At 38.1% G+C, this 23,504-nt stretch overlaps 1 protein-coding gene across 1 annotated transcript in view; it reads left to right on the plus strand.

The window, feature by feature from the left end:
* The window catches only part of LOC131536250 (neurexophilin-1), a 28,213-nt gene extending 13,303 nt beyond the window's left edge, over positions 1-14,910 (plus strand). Inside the window, exon 2 of the mRNA XM_058769061.1 lies at positions 11,290-14,910. Within this exon, the coding sequence (XP_058625044.1) occupies positions 11,290-12,087 (798 nt within the window). The 3' untranslated portion in view covers positions 12,088-14,910. The remainder of the gene's footprint in view (positions 1-11,289) is intronic.
* Positions 14,911-23,504: the final 8,594 nt, after the last annotated feature.

The raw sequence follows: 23,504 nt of genomic DNA on the forward strand, positions 1-23,504 counted from the left end.
ATTTATTAAAAGTGACAGTAAAGATTTTTACATTGTTACAAAATATTTATTTTTCAAAAATGCATTATGGTTTTCACAAAAATATTAAGGAGCACAACTGTTTTCAACACTGATATTAGAAATATCAAAACGATTTCTGGGGGATCATGTGGCACTGAAGGCTAGAGTAATGGCTTCTGAAAATTAAATTTTGCCATCAGAGGAATACATTATATATTAAAATACATTACAACAGGTGCCTCTGGAGCTGTAAATACACAGGTTTTTAAATTGTAATAATATTTTAGAATATTACTGTTTTTTTGCTGTATTTTTAATCAAATAAATGAAGCCTTGGAGAGCATAAGAGACTTGTTTCAAAACATTAAAAAAAATCTTTTTGAGCACAAACTTTTGAACACTAGTGTACACACTGTAATGTGCAAAACTATCATATACCATTCTATCTATCATTTCATTAGATCAACATATTTTTGTTTCTTCACCTCCTTTCAATTTCATTGTCTTTCTTCATCCCTGCTTCCAAAGCACGAAACCATAAAAACCATCTTCTCTTTCTGTTGCCTGGAGAAGAACCTAAGGCTTGTTGTCAATAACTCTAAATGAGTCACAATTACCACAATGACAAAACCCCCCACCCCATTGCCTCCATCCTCATTGACTCACATGATACACACCAGACGGTAAAAACATAACTCGGTTTCAGCCAACTGGCTCAGTTTTTGATTATTCATATAGTGTGTACCATAAACGCCCCATAAAATTGCTTGACGGGTGCAGTTTACTTTCCTGATGTATTTTCTATTACCAGTTGGGGTGGGACATATCCAATCTCTCTTTTACAGTAGATTATGGCTAGTTAATTTTCCATGTAGCACATAGATGACTTCAAGTTAACAAACATAGACTAACAGCCACAAAACATAAATTATGAAATAGCATTCATGTAGCTCAAAAAGTAGAGCATGACAGAAGGAAGCCAGAGAAAGCAAGAAATGATCAAAAAAAAATGCAGTCTTTAAATGCATGGTTAGTCGATTTGGATAAAAAAATGTAAATAATTTGTGGAGTCTAATCTTTTCCTTTATTTTGATGTTACATCATCACGTCCTGCACTGCTGGCCTCTGTGCTTGGATTTGTTCTGTGTAATAAGATTCCAAGGTGTTACCTGTCCTGATCTGGCTCTGCACTTGTCAACATCATAGCAGATCTTTTCAAATCACAAAGCCCACGTGGGCTCACCTCCAAAGAAGCTCTCGCATTCACTCTCTACTTCTCTTCCCTCCCGTCCATTCCTCCTTATGCAACCTTTAGCTCTATGACTCAGTTGCTAAGTTCCTTCTTTCGTTCTTTTTTCCTTCTTCTGCTCAGCTATTTGCCATCTGCTGCCTAAAGCAGTGCTCTTGTCCATTTTTGTTTTATCACCCTGCTAATCATCCATTAGGTCTCCTTAAACACTCAGACTGGCCAGACGCTTACATTGCTAACAGCACAAAAGAAACATGGTGTAGTTACAGAATGTACCAGCAGAGACTAATTGAACCATGATAACCAGCCAAACCCAGACCCCTTGATAAACGTTCACAGTTTCATTCACTCGCTCGAAGTGAGCTTCATTCATGCATTATAATCTTTCATCTTATGCACTGCAAATTCTGTATGACCACTGTCTCTTCAGCACTCTTGCAATATACACCATATTGACAAAGGTATTGGGACACACTTCTTAATGATTTAATTCAGCTGTTTCGATTAGACCCACTACCACAGGTGTATAAAATCAAGCACCTAGCCATGCAGTCTGCTTTTACAAATATTTGTGGGGAAAAATGGGTCATTCTGAAGAACTCAGTGAATTCAAGTGTGGTACTGTGATAGGATGCCACCTTTACCATAAGTCAGTTAATGAAATTTCATCCCTGATAGATATTCATCCATGGTCAACTGTAAGTGGTACTGTTGGAAAGCTGAAGACCACAAACAGTCACAGAGTGGTCATTGACTGCTGAGGTGCATGTTTTAAAGTCACCAATGTTCTGTTGATTCTGAAGCTGAGTTCCAAAGGTTCACTGGTATAAATATAAATACAAAAACAGCAGGATTATCATGGAATCAGTTTCCATGGTCAAGCAGCTGCATGCAAGCCTTACATCACAAGTACAGTGCCAAGCGCCAAATGGAGAGATGTAAAGCACACCGACACTGGACTCTGGAGCAGTGGAAACCTGTTCTGTGGGGTGACTAATCACGTTTCTCTGTTTAGCAGTCTAATGGGTGAGTCTGGGTTTGGCGGATACCAGGAGAATGTTGCCTGCCTGGCTGCATTGTGCCAGCTGTAAAGTTTGGTGGTTGAGGAGGCATAATGGTATAGGGCTGTTTTTCAGGGGTTGGGTTATACCCCTTACTTCCAGTGAAGGGAAATCTTCAGCATACCAAGACATTTTTGGCAATACTATTCTTCCAACAATGTGGGAACCGTTTAGGAAAGGCCCTTTTTTATTCCAGCATGACTTTGGCCTTGTGCATAAAGCAAGGTCCATAAAGACCTGATTGGATGAGTTTGGTAAAGAAGAACTTGACTAGTCTGCACAGAACTCTAACCACAAGCCCATCAAATGCCTTTGAGATGAACTGGAAAAAAGTTTGTGAGCCAGGGTTTCTTGTCCAACTTCAGTGCCTGACCTCACAAAATGCTTTACTGGATGAACGAGTAAAATTGGTCAAAACTGCCACAAACACTCCAAAATCTTGTGGAAAGCCTTCCCAGAAGATTGAAAGCTGTTATAGTCGCAAAGGGGGAACAACTTCATATTAATGTCTTAGAATGTGATGTGTATTTAGAATGCAATGTCATTAAAGCCTAGAGTGGCCATACGTGCCATTTTTACAGGACATGTCCTTGCCAGGATTTCTGCATTTGGCTCTGTTTTCCTGTTGTCATACTTGCTGAAGATAATGATTGACCAGTAACGTGCTGGCATTGTACATAATCGACCAATCATGGCATGTGAGAAGGTGGGATCTACAGACAGCGTTCAAAGTGATGCAAATACGTGCACATGTTAGGTGTGTTCGTTTGTTCGTTCGTTCAACTTTCATTCATTCAAGCGCCACTGCGCAGAACAATTGTTGTATGACCTCAAAGTACAGCGAGTGCGATACGAAAGCATAAGGAGCCATCTGCTCTGCTCTCAATAGCTCTCGCGGATGTCATACAACAATCGATCTGCACAGAGCAAACAGCCAAAACCTGGACATTTTAGGCAATATAGAAATCCTGGCAAGGACGTGTCCCGTAAAAATGGCCCGTATGGTCACCCTATTAAAGCCCCTGTTGGTGTAATGGTTAGGTGTCCCAGTACTTTTATCCATATATGCCTCTCACTCCTTGTTATACATCATATTTTACTGAGAAAAGATTGCATTTGTGATCAAATTTTCAAAAGAAATGGCCAATTTTGCAGTCCACTAATAGCATAAGCGCATTCAACAGTAAGATGGCACACTTCAACAAACAATACAGCCGTTCGGTGACCCCCAGCAATAAATTCACAGTGAATGCCCCATTACACAGTCTATAACAGCCTTCTCATTCTGATTGCTGTCTCTAGGCCTATTCACTGTTAAATCTATTAAAACTATTTATGTTTTGGTCCCTGAGTGACTTCAGTCCCTGAATGTTTTTCTTCCCAGTGGTCTCCACTTTTAATCAATTAGTTTTGTATTTCACATTTCTGTTTTTGTTCTGTCTTTTTGCCATATTTAATTCATAGCCATATAAGGAAAAACAAGAAATAATTGAAAAGACATGATGTAAGCTGGACTCGAACTCTCTCTGCCCACATGAGCACCAAAGCTAAATGTGTTATAGCACTAAAACAGTTTAAAACCCTGTCTTCATTTACATTCCCTTCTTATTCCTGTGAAACACACAAAAAAGACATTTTGAAGAATTTTTCTGCTGCTTTGTCCACATGGACATACAGTATATACTGAAAAAAAAATGGTGTAGAAACAATTTTGACTTATTTGTGAATTTTACAAATAATTATAAAGAACTGGTAACTAATTAAATGTGAAATTTGGAAGTATAAATACTGAAATGCAATGAATTTTCTGGTAAAATTCTTCAATTATCGTTATTTACAACTTCAAATATAGGCTATATTTTTTACAGTGTCCTAACAATACAGTAGCATGAAGCAACAGTATGCCCTTTTTCCACGTTGAAGCACGTTCACTAGCCGCCAGGCTCAAGCTATTCTGTTTTAACTCTTTTCTATTCCTGGCATCAGTGCTCACTGCCCATTATATGTTAACATTTATTTCAGTGTTTAAATATTTGTGCTTTTAGTCCTTGTGCGTAACAGTAGAGGTTTTGAGTTCTTAGGAAATGAGTTCTGCAGCTCAAAGCAAGTATCATCGCCATATACTCATTAAAGTCCAAATTTACTTGAGATCCCATAAACAAGTCACTGGTGCGTAAAGAACTCATACAAATTAATACTCTATGAATAAATGGGATTTACTGCACTCAGCCCAGTGTGCTTTTACCACACATTGTTATATTAAAGAGAGTCTCTCTTCCCTAATTGAGCCTCGCTGCACAGCTATTTTTCTTCCTTATTGTCTTGTCTTTCCCCGCCTCTGTTTATCACATCTAGCCTTTTCTTCTTTCTCAACCCACCGTAATCCACATGAAAGTTGAGTGTAGGATTAGAGAGCTGGACAGTCTAGACAACCATTACACTTTCAATCCTGCTTATGCGACCAACACCTCCAGCTGCGTTCTTCCCCTCCCATGAGTGTTTCATCTGGCAAAAAACATATTGTGTTATTCCACCCGCAGTGTTTAGCATGGCTGGGCTGCCTTGCACCGTTTACTTTTAAGTGGTATAAGGAAGCGAATGAAGTCAGTACCACATCAAGTCTGCAGGGAGATGAAATGGTTGATTTAGTTACAGATCTTATTAATGAAAGGCAGAGGAACATCCCTGTCAAGAGGTGCAGAAAATTACAGTGATATTGGATGAATCATGTCCTTAATTTCACATGAAGGGCAAAGAAGTTATAAAATCCAATTCATCTCATTCAGAGATGCTTTCTTTTTGTTACTTGATACATAGTGTGGATTATAATATCGCGTCAATTCCCAACAGTCCGCTCCTTGTTATTTATTTACAGATGGAAATGTGTCAACAGAAACCTTGAAATTAAGTTTCCTTGACCAAAAATGATCAAGGAATCTCCTTTTTAAGCCCTTTTAATACCTGTCACTTCAATAAACAGTTGCACCACTTTTTTGTGCAGTATTAAACACCTTCAAAAAGACAAATTCACTCTTTCTAATCTTTTTAGCATTTAATTCCTGTGTACTAATCTAGTCTTCTAAACTTGGCATTGTGTACTGTAAATATGAAGTGATAAGTTATTAATTGTTCCCATTTTACTTTGGTGACATTTCTAAAATCTTTCTGTCTTGTTCAGCTTTCCACTTGCTCTTGATGAGGTCAAAGCTTGCAAGCTTGTTGGAGAATACTGGCCACAGATCAATATGCGAAGTCAACCATTTCCCAACATATGGGGAGTAAAGGAGAGAGAGAGAGAGAGAGATGAAGACTGAAATTGAGATCAGGTTATAAGAACAGGGGGTAATGGTGCGGTTGGTCCTCCTCACCCCTCCTCTCTTGAACCCGCTTCACATTCATCCTCTTTTCTGTGAGAAAAAAAGAGAGAAAGAAAATGAGAGTGAAGTCTGAATAGATTAAAATCAATATGTCTACCTGCTTTTTATTTTTGTTCATTATTAATCTGGGGCCAAGATGCTTCTCCAGGGAGATATGGGAGAAATGGGATTTACTTGCATGGCCTTCTCTGTGCCGTTTCTGAAGGTGGTTTTAGCAGAACAAGGGAAGAAAGCACTGAAAAAGAAAAGGATGAATACACATGAAGAACTGGGACCTGATTGATTGATTAATTGCTCTTACAGGACATTATGGAATTACTTCTGCCTTCTGGAAGAAAGTGACAACACTTGAGTGATCAGAATAGTGTATCCAGACTGGAGTGTTTACTCCTCAGAGGAAGATAGGATGAAGAACAAAGCTTTTAGTTGGTGAAAACAACATTGCATCATTCAGCACAGGGACACAGCAAAGAGCGTGAGTGACTGTGTGTGTGCGTGCCATTTATAAGCAGTAGTTGTTTTTAACCCAATACAGAATTAGATATAAAAAGAGATGAGCGTTTTTAAGAAGTTCTTGCAAACAGATCTGAGATGAACTGGAGGCTGTAAACTAGACTGCAATATAGACTCATTACACTGCGGTTACACAAATGACAATGCTATTCACAATCAATGCTATGAAACCCTTCATTCAGACATGGGATAATGTAACTGGTCATTAAAATAAATTTGAATTAAAACAAAACAAAACAAAACAAAACCCTGATAGGGCAATCGGGATGTGCTGAAAAAAAAGATTTCATTGATTAAAAATATAATAAAATTATATAATAAATAATCTAATATAATAAAAAACTGTCTACAGCAATGTAGGATATCAGTTACCTGGAACAACAGTCAATTATGCAGTTCAGTGGACATTATACAAACATATTGGCATAATGTAGTATAATATACACAGTAAAATGTCTCTTTCATAAATTTTTAGTAGAATCTGATATAACACTTGAAGCCTATACTAATCCCAGAATCTCAACCGACTGTATGTGCATTGAATAGAAAGGCTCTACAAGACAGGTATTTCTAAGAATAATGCAATTTAATATTTATACCCCCAATTAGCTGGTATGACATTCGTGCAGGACCTGTTCTGCATAGCTGCTGTGCAGATTAGCAGATCTGCAACGGGATAATGTAGAATTATTCAGTCTGTAGAGGTGTTACACGCTCGTCAAGGCCAGTTATTAATCCACACGTTCTTTTATAGAGGCACAAAGAAGTCCACGCAAGATCCAAGCAAAGCGACTGAGAGCCCGGAGGAAAACCAGCACGACTACAGAAGACTGAATTAGCCAGAGCGTGTTGCGCTAATCCATACTGTATAAAATGGAGTCTGTCTTATCAAGATCGGAGATAGGCACTTAGAGTAAAGTAAAATGAGCATCAGGCATGAGTAAGCCTGATTAAGCCGGAATAAGCCTGCAAAAGACGAGATGAGATGGGCGTGAAGCATCAGAGTGGGCTGAAGGATCAGGGTTGAGACAGGGCAGCATGCATTATGGAGGAGAGAGATCCTTTAGCTCAGTGGATCAGGCCTGCCCTGACAGCGAGAACAGACTCATATCCACACACACACAGCATACACTTACACACTGTGTGAATATACATGCTTATATAGTCTGCCAGGGATCTCTCTCTCACACACACAAAGATAGGCAGAATCCTCAAACACTGACTATGACTGCATACATTTACTCCGAGGGTGGACTGGCATATATTCTGGTTGGAATATACTAAATCCAACCCACTGAGAAATAAAGGCAGGTTTCAAATAAGGTCTCTTAAGGCACTTCCTTATTCTCTTCTTTCTTTCCTGCTATGCTTTTCCTTTTCATGCTCTACATTTAAAAACCACCATCATACTCTTACCCATACTGAAGAAAAATCACACATCCCTTTAATATCTCTTTAATATCTCAATCGCTTTAGTAGACAACAAGAATAAATGGGGGTCATAATAGCAATACAATTTTAATCCTGAAAAAAGAAAAAAAACAAAACACACACACCAGTGATTTCTCTAGGGATCTCGACAATAGCCCCTTTCACACAGTAATGCCAGTAAATTGCTGTAAAATTACCAGAACGACTTTACTGGCAAATACAAAAATGTGCTGTTCACACAGACAATGATGTTCCATCATTTTAAAGCGCCATTCACACATTAATTCTGTGACATAATTAACCGGAAATAGTTGTGGTGTGGACTCTTTAATATTGAGAATGATTTTTAGAACTATATCTTTATCATTATCTTTATAGCTATTGTCCTTGGTGTGAACGGGGCTTTAGGGATAACGATAACGAGCTGCAAAATTTAAAGCGGTAGACGCTCGTGCGCTTAGAATATACAAACGATATTGTCCGCTGGTGTGGACGCTAATATCGTTATTTTTATAGTTATCTTTATAGTTATCAGAACGGGGCTTAAATGTCTGTGCCTCCCGGTGTTGTGTTTGTAAACGTGGAGGGATATATGTGGTCAGTGTTTTTGTTGATGTTTTAATTTTTTTTGTCAAACGTTCACAATCTTGCAGCTGCTTTTGGCCCAGAGCCATTGTATAGATTAAAACCGAACTACACAGCGCGGAGTAAATGCGTTATCTGCGCCAGAATGTTATGATTGGCCCGGAGGAGACGTCTTACGTCACCACGTTCTGAACTCACATGTGCTCATACCGGTAATCTGGTTCTGTGTTTACACAGAGCACATTACCGGTAATTTACTGGTAATGTTACAACTTCTCATACAAGTAAATTGCCAGAACAAATTTACTGGTATTTTTAAAAAGGTCCTGTTCACACATGATCTCTTAACGGTGATTTATCGGTAATTTATGAGTAAAGGCTGCATTTAATTTCATTCATGTCTATGTATCCTAAGGATTTTTGATACTTTAATGTCCGTAAAGTCTCCTAAGCAATGAAGGATCAATGTATGAGCAGTGATATTTTGTAGTTACATTATGGTTGGTAAAACATTACAAAACTAGAAATCCCATTAACCAATTAACAAGCAAAATCATTCTTTAGAACTAGTTCTTTTTAATAATTCAAATGAGATTAATTGATTTACTAAATTTTTGCAAAGACTGTGAAAGAAAAATGTTATGTAGGAGTAGGAGTGTCAACACACTAAGAAGGAAAAAAAAAAAGTTTCTGCCAGAACATTATCCTTTAAATTTACAGACATTTCCCCTAATCCTAATTCTAATCCTAAAAAACAATACAATGCATAATAGAGGTAAACACCTGTCAAAACACAATATGTAAAATTACTTTAACACAGTACATTGTGCCCTATTTTTATGGACTTTTTTGCAGAGATCAGGTGGAACTATAAACAACACTTCACACAATTTATGTATTTTATTCAAAAACATAAATGCTAATTTATTTGGCATTTAACTTTACTATTTTTTCACTACAAAAAAGCATGTAAAACAAGTAATGACAGTTAGATTACATTTTTCATCAAATGAAATTCATTGCATAAACAAATTTGGTTCGCTAAAATGAATATATAAAACCAGTTTAGAGAATGAAAAAATACATACATACATAAACAGGCTAACTTAATCTGTCCTCTCTTTGAACCTACCTCAGGTTCAGAGACATTTGGCACTCCAGAGTCAAGTCTCAGTTATATTTTTATGCCCTGGAACAGACGGAGGTGAAGACAAAAGGTCACATGACTATAGGTAGTGTGAGATGGCATCAGTTGACTTGGACACCACTGAAAGTGGGAATTAATTTTCTTGGTTGTGGTCCATGTCGCCACAACTCACAAGGTCTCTGCAATCCATAAACCTGGAAGTGAGTTCTGTGTCTGGCGAATTCAGAGAGCTTCTGTACAGCATGAGACTGTTTCCTAGAAGCGAATGTGTCTTTTGGGTGCGTTTCAGCTTTGAACCTGACCGTGCGGATACAATGCAGCTCAGGCCCATGGCTCAGAGAAACAGACCAAACAGAATTTAGAGCTCATCAGATAATAAACAATACATCAAAAAGCATCATTGTTCTCTGACACTCCACAACACACACACACAAACCTGTGAAGAGTCATATCCAACTGTTTGATCCAAGGTATGAGAGCTCTTGTTGGATTACCTGTATATGAGGTGTTTCAAATAGATCATTACCATCTAGTAATTACCAGTTACACCCACTCTGGGGCTCTTCACCCATCCATGAGCCCACGTAGAGAGGCATCTCATCCACCTCCACAGCTCTCTATATACAAACAATGAGGCAAACACACACTATTTTATCGAACAACATCCATCTCGCTTTCTGCACTACCTCCATCCAGAGCTCTCCCTCTATTTTATGTTTTCTGTATCTGTTCCTGTTTAGCAGGTCCTTAATAAATAAAAATGTTAAAATACATTAAAATGAATTGATTAATGTTCATTTGAATAACAATGTAGGTGTTTCTTGAGAGTGAAGGAGTTCAAATCTCACGATCTTTCTCACTCTCTCTCTTAGTCAAATTATTATTATTAGCTCTGGGAGTCTTAGTGAGATCTTCTGTAAAAAATAGATAAGCCATAAAGGGATCAAATCATTCCCACGCAATATCTAAAGCAATATTGTGAACCAGTGAGTGTAGAGTACAGGTCAGACCACAGAGATTAATTTGTGTTGACGGGAGTCTAATGTGGCTTGGACGTTTTAGTGAGGTGTCAATGACGCTTTGCCGTGGGTGAATGTTTGATTCAAGTGCTGATGATGTTTCCCTTTTAGCTGTTCTTTTTTCCTCCTTTCAATTCAATCCTTCAAATTATGCTCTATTGCAAGGCGAGCACTGCATTAACATTCCTCTTTTTTTAATCACAGTATTTACAAGGCAGACCTGTACTGACATTCCTCAAACATCCTATTTCTCGATAATTTTATGCAATCAATTCAGCTTGAACCATTTAACAGAATTCAATAATTTGACACCATTCAAACTTTGTTTTGTTGATTTTAGCCTTGGGCGCTCTATCCATTTTGGCTTTTATAAACCGAACAATTTTTTTAAAATTTAAAATTCAGTTCAAAAGCCTCCCTTTGCAGTATTCAGTATGCAAACAACAATAACATCATCACTGTCCGAGATTCTGAATTTATTTGAATCCATTCAAAACTCAGACAGCAATGACTTTATTGCATTATTTGCTTACTGAATTGCAAGTGCTCTTTCTTTGCATTTGTTTGGACAAGTAATTGATTCATATTTCCACATCTGCAAAAGAAGCACAACAGACACACGTGTTAATTCTCATTCACAGTCAACAGAAAACAAGGTAGATGCTGAACATCATGACAACTGCAAATTTATGCAGAAATGAAGTTTAAAACCTAAGCCTACATAAACTGTAAGACTATTCTTTTGCTGCCGTTCAAACACCAGTATTTCCTTTAGGAAATGCAAATCTAGTTCCTATTTAAATTCCTGTCTGTGTAACCTCCTCTCTCTTTAAATGTCACATTTTTCATCCTCTTTATTTTAATTTCATTCACCGGCTCACTCTTGCTCCTGTTTTCTTTCCTCCAGCTGGCTCTAGGACAGGAAGATACCCACTCGTCATCTTCTTCCTTCCCCTCGTCTACGTCTAAGTCCTCCTCCTCAGCAGACTCCTCCAAAACTCTGGGGGTTCTGGGATCTCAGGGTTCGATTTCACCCCTGAGTCGCTGGGTGATGCACAGCCGCGGACGTGCCGCCAACACTTCCACAATGGAGCTGCCCTATCGTTCGCCAGTGCCCTTTTCCAAACAGGAATTTTGGGAGATGCTGGGGAGCGATCTTTTCAAATCAGACACGGACGCATCGGGGAACTCGCGTGTCAAGCGCCGCCCACCAATCGTCAAAACTGGCAAATTTAAGAAGATGTTCGGCTGGGGCGACTTCTACTCCAACATCAAGACAGTGCGCCTCAACCTGCTCATCACGGGTAAGATCGTGGATCACGGGAATGGTACCTTCAGCGTCTACTTCCGTCACAATTCCACCGGCCAGGGGAACATCTCAGTCAGCCTGGTACCTCCGGTGAAGGCTGTGGAGTTCGACTTGGAGCGCCAGAGCGTGGTCTACCCTAAAGACTCGAAGATCTTCAACTGTCGCGTAGACTACGAGAAGGTGGACCGCAGCAAACGCACCTCACTCTGCAACTATGACCCCTCCAAGACCTGCTTCCAGGAGCAGACACAAAGCCACGTGTCCTGGATCTGCTCCAAACCCTTTAAGGTCATTTGTATCTACATTTCCTTCTACAGCACAGACTACCGACTGGTGCAGAAGGTCTGTCCAGACTATAATTACCACAACGAGATGCCCTACCTACCCTCAGGCTAGAGCTTTGTGGAGCAATGGTCTGGGGCAAGGAGGGCTGGTTGGGGGGGAAGGAGTTGGTATACAAAGGAACAGTTCTATTACGGATGTGAAGATGAATGTGCAATGCTAATATGGGAGGGGGTTTTTTAAAGGACACAGAAGTCCTTTTCTAAAGACTCTTCAGAAACTTATCACTGAGCTGATATGGAACACCCCCTCATGACCTGAACATCACAGGTGGTTCTCTAAAAGGTGAATGTACAGTATTCGATGTGCTGCAGTTGATGTCTTGAAGAACCTCTTAAGCAACCTGGCAAATGTGACCTGCAAAAACACATATATGCAAAACCAAATGGTCAGGCCCAGGAGCTCAGGGTGGAAGTGTCCGCTACATCAGTCCGAGTCCCTGATTGGCTGCGCTCATCAGTGTCCAGGGTTATGATCTTCTAATTAACACATAGGAACAAGAAAATATGATGGTCACCACAAGCTGCTATGCAGAGGTGGAAGACATTGCTGATTTGGTGTACACTCTTAAAAATAACGGTTCTTTTATTAGCATCTATGGTTCTTTAATATCAATGGAACCTTCCCATTGCACAAAAGGTTCTTTAGAGTGGAAAATGGTTCTTTAAATGATTAATTCACTGAAAGGTTCTTTGGGGAACCAAAAACTGTGGATCCATGACATCGCTAAACCTTTACTTTTAAGAGTGTAGCTTGTTTTTCCAAAAACAAACACAGATAACACAACCTAACACACAAAATGAACACAGCATGACTCACTGACACTTCTTTCACCTCTGTATATTAAACACAAAAACAAAGGATGACACAAAAAGAAGACTAAAAAGAAAGCCAGTGCTGTACATGCAGAATGCAAAAGTCTAAGAGCAAAATGACCAGATTTCACAAAAAGATAAAAGCCTCCCCCTCCCTAATATCAATGAGAAAGAATGAAAGCAGGATAGAAAGCACTTTAATTAAAAATACAGCACCGAAAAAGAGATGTTAAGTCTGCATTGAACCCAATCTCTCTATTGTTCTGACTGTTAGGGAAAAGCAGAAAAGACGTTTTGTTTGGTCAGGATTCCTGACTTTGTGCTGTGATAACTGTTCTGCTGAACGCACGATTGCTTCGTCCTTGTCTGAATATTCCCTTACAGTCAGCCGGTTTATCGTTGAGAAAAAAACGAGAAATATCATTATGTTAATTTTGCATAATTTAATCACACTGCACTGGGAGAGCTTGCATTACATTATGAGATTTACCTGGCCAAGGCCTTCTCTGGATGTAAAATTACCACATTAGATGAACGGCATTCAAGCTGACCTTCAATGAACACACTGTTTATTGATAATTGTTGTGAAGGAAAATCAGTTATATAAAATTCAAGTGGATTTAGATAAAAGATGGGCAGACCTTTTATGTTACAAGACAAAAACAGGCCAGGTGAACTTAAGTCGTCAGGGGAGAAATGATGGAAGAGGAAAGACAGAGAGGAAGGACGGAAAATAAAAGACAACAGTGGGAGTGATGACGTCTGCAGTGACGAGCAGGTTTACATGACAGAGTAAAGAGGAGAATGAAAGAGGATATGAAAGGGGAAAAAGGTGATGCACAACATGAGAAAATGAACAGGAGATGGACCGGGAACAAACAGATGAGAAAGAGAGAATGAATATTGGGGAGGGGAAGAGGAGAGAATCGTGGAAATAGACTGAAAAACAAACTCAGGATGCTAAATAGAGTAACATAAAAGCACAATATGGAACATCAAAGTGTCGTCTCACCGAGAGAGTTGGAGGGAAGAAGCTTTTTATGAGCCCACAAAGGGAAAAAAAACCCTCTTTGCCTGAAGTTAAATTCAGTACGGTGAATACACCCCTGTGGGTTTCGACGCAATTTAGAGAGTAACGAAGACGGAAATATCCTGCTGGATAGATCAGTTTATCCATGTTCTTAAAAGGCATACAATTTATCTCCCTCTAAACTGAAATGTATTGTTTTACATACAGGCAAAGCTTAGTAGATGTCTGGATTTTATATCACTTACAGCTATCATTCATACAATCCCACTTAAACCATGTTGCGATTCCTTCTCAGTGCTCATTTTGCAGCCTGTAATTGCTAAAGAACGTAGAAGAAGAGTCACCTGTGACTGCTCCAACAGGTCTGTGTCTGATCTGTGTAAATGAACGTTTGATCCAGACTGTGTTGCTTTGATCCGTCTCTGTTGCTTTCTAAACCGTGTCGAAATGTTTGGCCAGTCTGGTCATATCAAATTTGCCTCAGTCTAATTCTCAGAACAGACACGTGAAAATAAAACACCTCTGTCAGTGCTCCAGGCTTTGCCCAGTGCAGCATGTCTCGTCTGCCCTGCTGGTGAACTGAGTGCCGGGGCTCACAGCTCTCTGCTCTCTTCTCCCTCAGGCGCTGGTCTGGTCTGAGCTTCCTAATCTCCTGCAGCTTAACTACACTACCGCCTGCACACACACACACACATACGTAATGGCGTAATTGCTCAACTTGCAGGACTTTTTCATTATTTTATTATTGATTCTATTTTGTTCGTTCTCTTTCAGTGGTTCAACTTCATTTTGTTGATGTCACTTTTTCCATTCAGTCCTTTTGTTTGTTTGTTCTCTTTCATTTGTTCAACTTCATTTCAGTCATTCTTGTTTTTGTTTGCTTTTTGACATTCATTTTTGCTCCTTCTGTCTTTTATTTGTTCATTCACTTTCTTTTTCATTCATTCATTCTTTCTTTTGTTTGTATTATTTGTTCAGTTACATTCATTTGTTTTCATTCAATCTTCCTACATTTTTCTCACTCCTTTTCATTCTCCCTTCTTTCTATCTTTCTTACTGTAATTCTCTCTCTTTCTATCTGAAATATAGAGAATCTGTCTTTTTTTACATTTCATTTGTTCTTTTGTTTGTTCACTTACTTTCATTTGTATGGTTCCTTTTTATTTCTTTCTTCCTTTCAGCCTTTTTGCACTTTCTTCAAAATGAATTGTTTTCATTTGTTGTTTCTCTTGTTCATTTTGTTGTTGTTGTTTGTTCACTTCCTTTCGTTTTCTTTTTTTTAATCATTTTTGTCTTTCTTTCAAAGTCTTTCTTCCTAGCGTCCCTTTTGCGCTTTCTTCTGAGATAATCTTTCTTTTTTTTTTTTCTTTTTCTGTCATTCTTTTTTGTTCACTTCCTTCTTCATTCATTCCGTCTTTCTTCCATTCTTTCCATCTTTTTTTCACTTTCTTCTTCCATTCACTCTTTCTTCCCACTCACTTTCTCTCGCTCTCTTTCTGGTCTGATCCTCAAGAAACATCTTCAGCAAACCCCTAGTGGTTCCCTTCGCTCTTCTCATGGTCACGGGATGTTTTGAAGCCCTCCTTTATGCCGATCTCACACTTAGCTAACAACAGAACATTAAGTGTTCCCCTGGGGATTTCGTACGAGAGTTCGCTGACTATAGTGTGTCTTTATTAAACCACTGAACATGAGCACAAGTGGGCTGCATTAAAACGTACAGTTTAGAAATCAATCCTAATTTGCTTCTAATTGCTTTCAGGTAATAGTAGCACTCTGAATGCTACTTACCCACAAAAAGCTGACTGCAAATCTGTTTATACCCATACACAACGCAGTCCCCTACAGGAACAGATACCATTATATTCAGGGGAAATGTCTCCAAAACAACTCTGAATCTCCCTCTGACTGCAGAAGAGGGATAAGGAGACTACACTGTCACGCACTGCTGGGCGTTGCCAAGGCAAGGATAAAAGTTGAAGTGGAGGAACTCTTCAGTTGTCATAGCGACAGGCTACTTGGCTGGCCTGTTGGACTTGGACGGAGCATCGGACACCTGGTCAATCCGGAGAACCAGAACTGAGCTAGCAGCCTCTGTAAGCAACAAATTGTACAATGAAATGTGGTACAACATGTACTGAACAGACATATACTGCACATAAATATATAAATAAATGAATATTTATAAATATATATATGAATATATATATATATGAATACAGATATATACAATAATCCAACTCCCGGGAACTGGATGAAGCTGTATTACATGTCAGACATACAGTGGACTCTTCTCTGGTTCATTTGAGGTTTACCGTTTATTTCTCTATTTTTACATTGTTTATTTTACGTGTGTCATATTGATATAGTGTATGGATGACAATGGTGGCATTTATTGTGGTTTTCTGACATCTGACAAAAAAAAAAAAAAATCTGAATAAATTAGAAGGAAAGCACTGAGTTTGGCTCCTGAGCTCAGAGGGCTAAAGTGACTGTCGTCTCAGGTCTTGTCTTGTTTTGACTGCTGATTGACAGAGGGGATGACATGAGCACGACATGAAAGTCTATGTTATCGCTTTATTTGCATACTTGTATTCAGTGCCCATGGCAAGAAGCGGGGAAAACAGGAGGCAATGGTCCACAGGGACACAGGGAAAGCGATGACAGAATTACTTAGACAGTGGAACTATACAATAAATTGCACTTAAACAGTGTCACCGTGAACTCAAAACGTCTACAAAGTTTCTCTTACTTTCTTGGACATAATTGGCATTAAATCTGTTCAGCATCGCGATTAAACCTGACATTTCATAGCATGCAAGTGAGCTTAAATTATGTTCTCATTAAGCAGATCAATTATAATGTCGTATCTGACAGCAACTTCAGCTCCCCCTTCTGTTCTTTTAGTCTTTATATATATTATTTCACATCCCTAACCACCCTCCGCTCTCTCCTCTTTTTCTCTCTTTCCTCTCTTCTCCCAATCCGGCCTCTTGCACAGCCTGCCTGAGGATAACCTTGGAGAGAGTGATGAAACCGCTCTAATTTGGGCTGTGTGCTCCCGCTCAACCCAACGTTAATAACATAATTCAAAACAAACCAGCGGTGGCGCCCCACAGCACATTACACAGCAAGCGAGAACAGAACAGAGAGAAAAGCATAAATAAAGACTGACGAAAGGAGTGAAAGATAAGAGGAGATAAACAAGTTTAAGTGGGCAGGAGTACAACAAATACAGGAGGTGAATATAAAAAAAAAAAGTACATAGTTGAAATGTTTCTGAGAAATCTTCACAGTTAATAAATAACAGAGTATCAGACCACTGCTTTGGGTTATTGTGTTTTCATAAACTTGGCCTGCGATCACCTAAAATTTAGCCTGTATGTCATTAAATGAATCCACATGCAATCTGATGATAACAGAGCAACTGTATGATCAGCCTTCAGAAACTGAATTTGATGCAATACAATATTTTTATAATTTTACAATTATTTTATTTTTATTTTTAAAACATCCATTTAAGAAACTTGATCAATAAGCTGTTATTAAATTGCAACTATTCATCAACCATTAATTGGCATAAAGGATTCCTAATGCAGAAGCTTTGCATTATTATTCATTTCTGTCGTATTATTTGTTTTCTTTTGATTTCAATATAAGATTTTTTTCTTAGCACTTAGCAAACTTTTTTAGTGGATTTGGTCTCAAGTTGTTACTCCTTACGATCTAGTTTTCTCTTGTTCTGGAGGTCACAAAAGCCATTTCTAAGTGCAGTATAAAAGCTGCTTCATGTCTGTCAGTGATAAACCACTTCAAATTCTGTGTCCGATACTTGAGGAGGAGGCTACAACTTTATCATCGTGGACACTACAGTGACCCTGAACAAGTGGTCAGTTTTACTGCCAGTCAACTCAAGAGACTAAATGGTTTGCAACCGACCAGAAAAACTGGGAGAAAATCAAGAAAATCATGAGAAAATCCCGATCACAATCCCAAACAACTTTTGTTATATTGCTATCACAAGAAAAAAAGATAATAATAATAATAATACATTTCCTCTAAGGGCTTCTGTAAACTGTATATGCATATATTGATTAAATAAGTTTTTTTGCAAGCAACATATAAATTACAAATATTTTATTATGCAATTAATGTTCTTTAGCAAAGATGATATGTTTTATAATAATAATAATAATAATAATAATAATAATAAAATGGTCTGCTGTGCCACTGGAGAAATGTACCGGGCCTTTAAGCAACTGATTATGATTTTGAAGTTCATCTAGAAACATTTATAACTTTGACATTTAAATAAATAATACTACAAACCATAAAACCTGTCAATGCAGCATGAAGCAAAACACCAACACTTCTTTTGGGAGTTTTAATAAATGCGCTGTGAGGTGTGAAATCAGGAATAACACTACACCCTCTGGAGTGCACCGAGAGGAAGCCCACAACAACAGTTACAGGCAGGCCTTATTTATGATAGAAGACGTGTGAGAAGCACTTTCAGACAATCATAACACAGATGCTCAGTAAACTAAAACATTAGTACTGATTGTAATACAAAAATGTGTTGATGCAGTTGATGCAGAGGATGATAATGGTTGGTATGTCCACTACATAATGTAATCTCCTGGGTTAAAAGTTAAGCCCTATTGACCGCATCTGTGGAAAAAATGCATGTTAACAACAACAAAAAAATTTAAATAAAGTCACGTTCACACCTAGGATGATAACTACAGTAAAAAATCATTCTGATTTTCAAAGAACAACAGAGTCCACATCACAGCTATAATGATAACAGCATAGAGGAATAATATTATTGGAACCACTTTCAGAACAATTATTTCTTCAGCTGATGAACGATAAACACATTGATAGCCAATCAGAATTCATCCTGCTGTAAAGAGCTTGAGCATTTAAAGTGACAGATGACAAAACTTAAGCGAACAGAATAAACATTAAACATTAGAATGCACAGTTTGAAAAGTACAATCACAAGATTAAACTTATGCATGTTGGCAGGAGACAGAATTGCTTACTGACCTTGACTGTGTGGAACTCCATCCAGTCTTCACTTAGCATTTGATAATGCATAACCATCAAAAAGTGTAAAATGCTGCCAACTCAAAAAGTTTGACTCAAACAATTAAATAATAATTTCAAACAATAAACAGATTTTGATGAATAATTCACTGAAGCATGTACAAATATAAAAGCTTCACATTTATGCTAGAATCACTGGCCTAGATCATTCTCATTGTGAGAATCTTTTGGTTCGGATCTGTCTACACTCTGGGACATGTGTTAAAATTATTTCTTGTGGTAATAGACATTATGATACAAATGCTGTCGATAAAGATGAACTTATATTCAACCCGGAATAATTCTTTAAAGCGGTGGTTGACTATGAACAATGTCTGCAAAGTTAAGACACTCAAAGTTCTATGCAAAGTAAGATATTTTCTTTTAAAGAAATCACCATTTAAGGACTACAAAAAAGGCAGGTACGGACTACAACAAGCTTCCTCCTGGGTTTGTGACATCACTAACCCTGATGTTAAACCCTGCCCCCAGGAACATGCAACTACCTGTAATGGTAAGGGGGCGTGACGTTTCCAGACAACTTGCTATGGGAGGTTAGCGAATCACAACACCCTGGAGCCAGCTAACCAATCTAAGCCTGATTGTGTTATTTCCAAATACTCAACAGACCGTTTTTAGGAGAACGGAAATAGAGGTGTAGAATAAAGTGTGAAAATGTGTTTTTTAAAAACAAAGCATGAGCACATGCTACACTGCATCCCATAAACACAATCAAGCCTTCGAAAATAGCCAATCAACCACCCCTTTTAAAGGGATAGTTCACCTAAAACTGAAAATTCTGTCATCCTCAAGTTGTCTGAAACCTATGAGTTTCTTTCCTCCTGAGCACAAAAGAAGATATTTAGAAAAATGTTAACCAAACAGTTGACGGTAGCCATTGACTTCCATAGTATTTTCTTATGGAAACCAATGGGGTAACGCTTTCTATGAAGTACATATTTATAATACATTATAAGGGTATTCTTAAGGCATTATAATGAATGCATAATGCATTATAAAAACCTTATAATATGTTATATCGTCTTATAAATAATCATAACAAACGTTATAATACATTATAATGCTTACGCATTTGCGCTTATAACTTTTAAGATTATGATTCTTTATATGAACACCATATTAAATCTACTTTTACATTGATAATGGGACTATCTTGACATTATTTAAGATCTGCATAGTATCTTACTACAGTACATCTTGTAAGTGGTTAGGTGTGGAGTGTTATTTGAGTGTTCCCTGTGAGGCTAATATTGATGTGAGCTAGTTAATAATTTGAACTGAAAAAAAAAAAAAAAAAAAATTATATATATATATATATGTTAGGTTACATTTTATTTTGATGGTCCCCTTAGTCTATTGACTATAAGCAACTTTGCAACTACATGTCAACCAACTCTCATTAGAGTATTAGTAGGCTTAGATTAAAGATAGGGTAGGTAGAATGTTGACATACTTCAAAGTCTGTTGGGGAACCATCAAAATAAAGTGTTAGCATATATTTAGCAGACATAATACTAATACTCATATAGACATAATACTCCAGTGACTGCTAGTTGACATGTAGTTGCAGAGTTACTTATCAACAGCTGTCTAAAGGGTACCATCAAAATAATCAAACCGATATTAAAATAAAAATAGTTCAAAGCAATCTGATCTGATATCTGGTCTTATGGCTGTTTGAAAAAAAAATAAATAAATACTATTATTATTACTATATTTATAAGTGGTCATTGATGGCTTTAAGTAAAGTAGCATAAGAAAGGTGGCAAGATATGAGAAATATAATCCATTGTAACTTAAGCGAATGCAACGTGTTCACTGTGTGTTATAAATCATCATACTCTTAAAAGCTATAACCACTAATAAGTAAATATTATAATACAAACCCGATTCCAAAAAAGTTGGGACACTGTACAAATTGTGAATAAAAAAAGGAATGCAATAATTTACAAATCTTATAAACTTATATTTTATTCACAATAGAATATAGGTAACATATCAAATGTTGAAAGTGAGACATTTTGAAATGTCATGCCAAATATTGGCTCATTTTGGATTTCATGAGAGCTACACATTCCAAAAAAGTTGGGACAGGTAGCAATAAGAGGCCGGAAAAGTTAAATGTACATATAAGGAACAGCTGGAGGACCAATTTGCAACTTATTAGGTCAATTGGCAACATGATTGGGTATAAAAAGAGCCTCTCAGAGTGGCAGTGTCTCTCAGATGTCAAGATGGGAAGAGGATCACCAATTCCCTCAATGCTGCGGCGAAAAATAGTGGAGCAATATCAGAAAGGACTTTCTCAGCGAAAAATTGCAAAGAGTTTGATGTTATCGTCATCTACAGTGCATAATATCATCCAAAGATTCCGAGAATCTGGAACAATCTCTGTGCGTAAGGGTCAAGGCCGGAAAACCATACTGGATGCCCGTGATCTTCGGGCCCTTAGACGGCACTGCATCACATACAGGAATGCTACTGTAATGGAAATCACAACATGGGCTCAGGAATACTTCCAGAAAACATTGTCGGTGAACACAATCCACCGTGCCATTCGCTGTTGCCGGCTAAAACTCTATAGGTCAAAAAAGAAGCCATATCTAAACATGATCCAGAAGCGCAGGCGTTTTCTCTGGGCCAAGGCTCATTTAAAATGGACTGTGGCAAAGTGGAAAACTGTTCTGTGGTCAGACGAATCAAAATTTGAAGTTCTTTTGGAAAACTGGGACGCCATGTCATCCGGACTAAAGAGGACAAGGACAACCCAAGTTGTTATCAGCGCTCAGTTCAGAAGCCTGCATCTCTGATGGTATGGGGTTGCATGAGTGCGTGTGGCATGGGCAGCTTACACATCTGGAAAGGCACCATCAATGCTGAAAGGTATATCCAAGTTCTAGAACAACATATGCTCCCATCCAGACGTCGTCTCTTTCAGGGAAGACCTTGCATTTTCCAACATGACAATGCCAGACCACATACTGCATCAATTACAACATCATGGCTGCGTAGAAGAAGGATCCGGGTACTGAAATGGCCAGCCTGCAGTCCAGATCTTTCACCCATAGAAAACATTTGGCGCATCATAAAGAGGAAGATGCGACAAAGAAGACCTAAGACAGTTGAGCAACTAGAAGCCTGTATTAGACAAGAATGGGACAACATTCCTATTCCTAAACTTGAGCAACTTGTCTCCTCAGTCCCCAGATGTTTGCAGACTGTTATAAAAAAGAAGAGGGGATGCCACACAGTGGTAAACATGGCCTTGTCCCAACTTTTTTGAGATGTGTTGATGCCATGAAATTTAAAATCAACTTATTTTTCCCTTAAAATGATACATTTTCTCACTTTAAACATTTGATAGGTCATCTATGTTGTATTCTGAATAAAATATTGAAATTTGAAACTTCCACATCATTGCATTCTGTTTTTATTCACAATTTGTACAGTGTCCCAACTTTTTTGGAATCGGGTTTGTACATTAAAACTGTTCTCATGAATATTCATAAGATGATATAACATATAATACGGTTTTTTATAATGCATTATGCATTCATTATAATGCCTTAAAAATACCCTTATAATGTATTATAACTATGGGCTTCATAGAAAGTGTTACCACCAATGGCTACCGTAAACTGTTTGGAAGATGTTCAAAATACCTTCTTTTGTATTCAGGAGAAAAAAGAAACTCATACAGGTTTGGGGCAACTTAATATAAGACCATGCCAGAAGCTAGCAAGTGCTAATATTTGTAAATATTCAGATGAAAACGACAGACTAGTCTAGTCTGTTTTGAATTGTGACCCGATGGAATAGATTGACAAATCTGGCATTAACAGCAGCCTTGAGAACGCAGAATCCAGCACTGGTGGGCCGAGTGCTATTTTTCCTTTGCCATGAGCTGTTGGCCTGATTTTCATAACGAATCATCAATATTGATGTGCTCTCTCTAGTTTATGATCCAACCTCAAGGATCCACAAAAAGGTTCCCGAATACTCTAAGAAAAAAGGCATCAAACGAAAAGCAGTCCAATGCAGAAAAAAAACCAAAGAAGGAGAGAGTGAGCATGAGAGAGGATAAGTAGGAAGACGAAGACCTCCATGCCTATGAAAACCAATTAGGAGACCGGTTACCTGGAAACCAAAAGAGTCCAGAGGCTAGTCATTAGCATAGCTCTGCTCATCAAATTCAAATATGTGTGAATATTTTTTTTCTGTCTTGTTCTTTCTGTAATAATATTTCGCCTCAGAATTGTGAGCAGACAACAAAAACTTGAGCACAAACATTTCGGGAAGGGTTTCCATGTATAGGCATTTTAATAGCTTCTCCAGATCGCCGTGACGCCGGGAAAGTGTCGAGGCAGGGATAGGTGACCGTGACGTCAACAACAGAGATTAGCACAGCCTGGGCTTATAAAGATAAAGTCTCTAGCACACAACTCAAAACCATTCCTCGATACTCAATATTTACTCAAACACACACCAGAAGATGGAGAAAGAGAGAGAAAGCA

The sequence above is a fragment of the Onychostoma macrolepis genome, chromosome 03, assembly GCF_012432095.1.
Source record: "Onychostoma macrolepis isolate SWU-2019 chromosome 03, ASM1243209v1, whole genome shotgun sequence".
Lineage (NCBI taxonomy): Eukaryota > Metazoa > Chordata > Actinopteri > Cypriniformes > Cyprinidae > Onychostoma > Onychostoma macrolepis.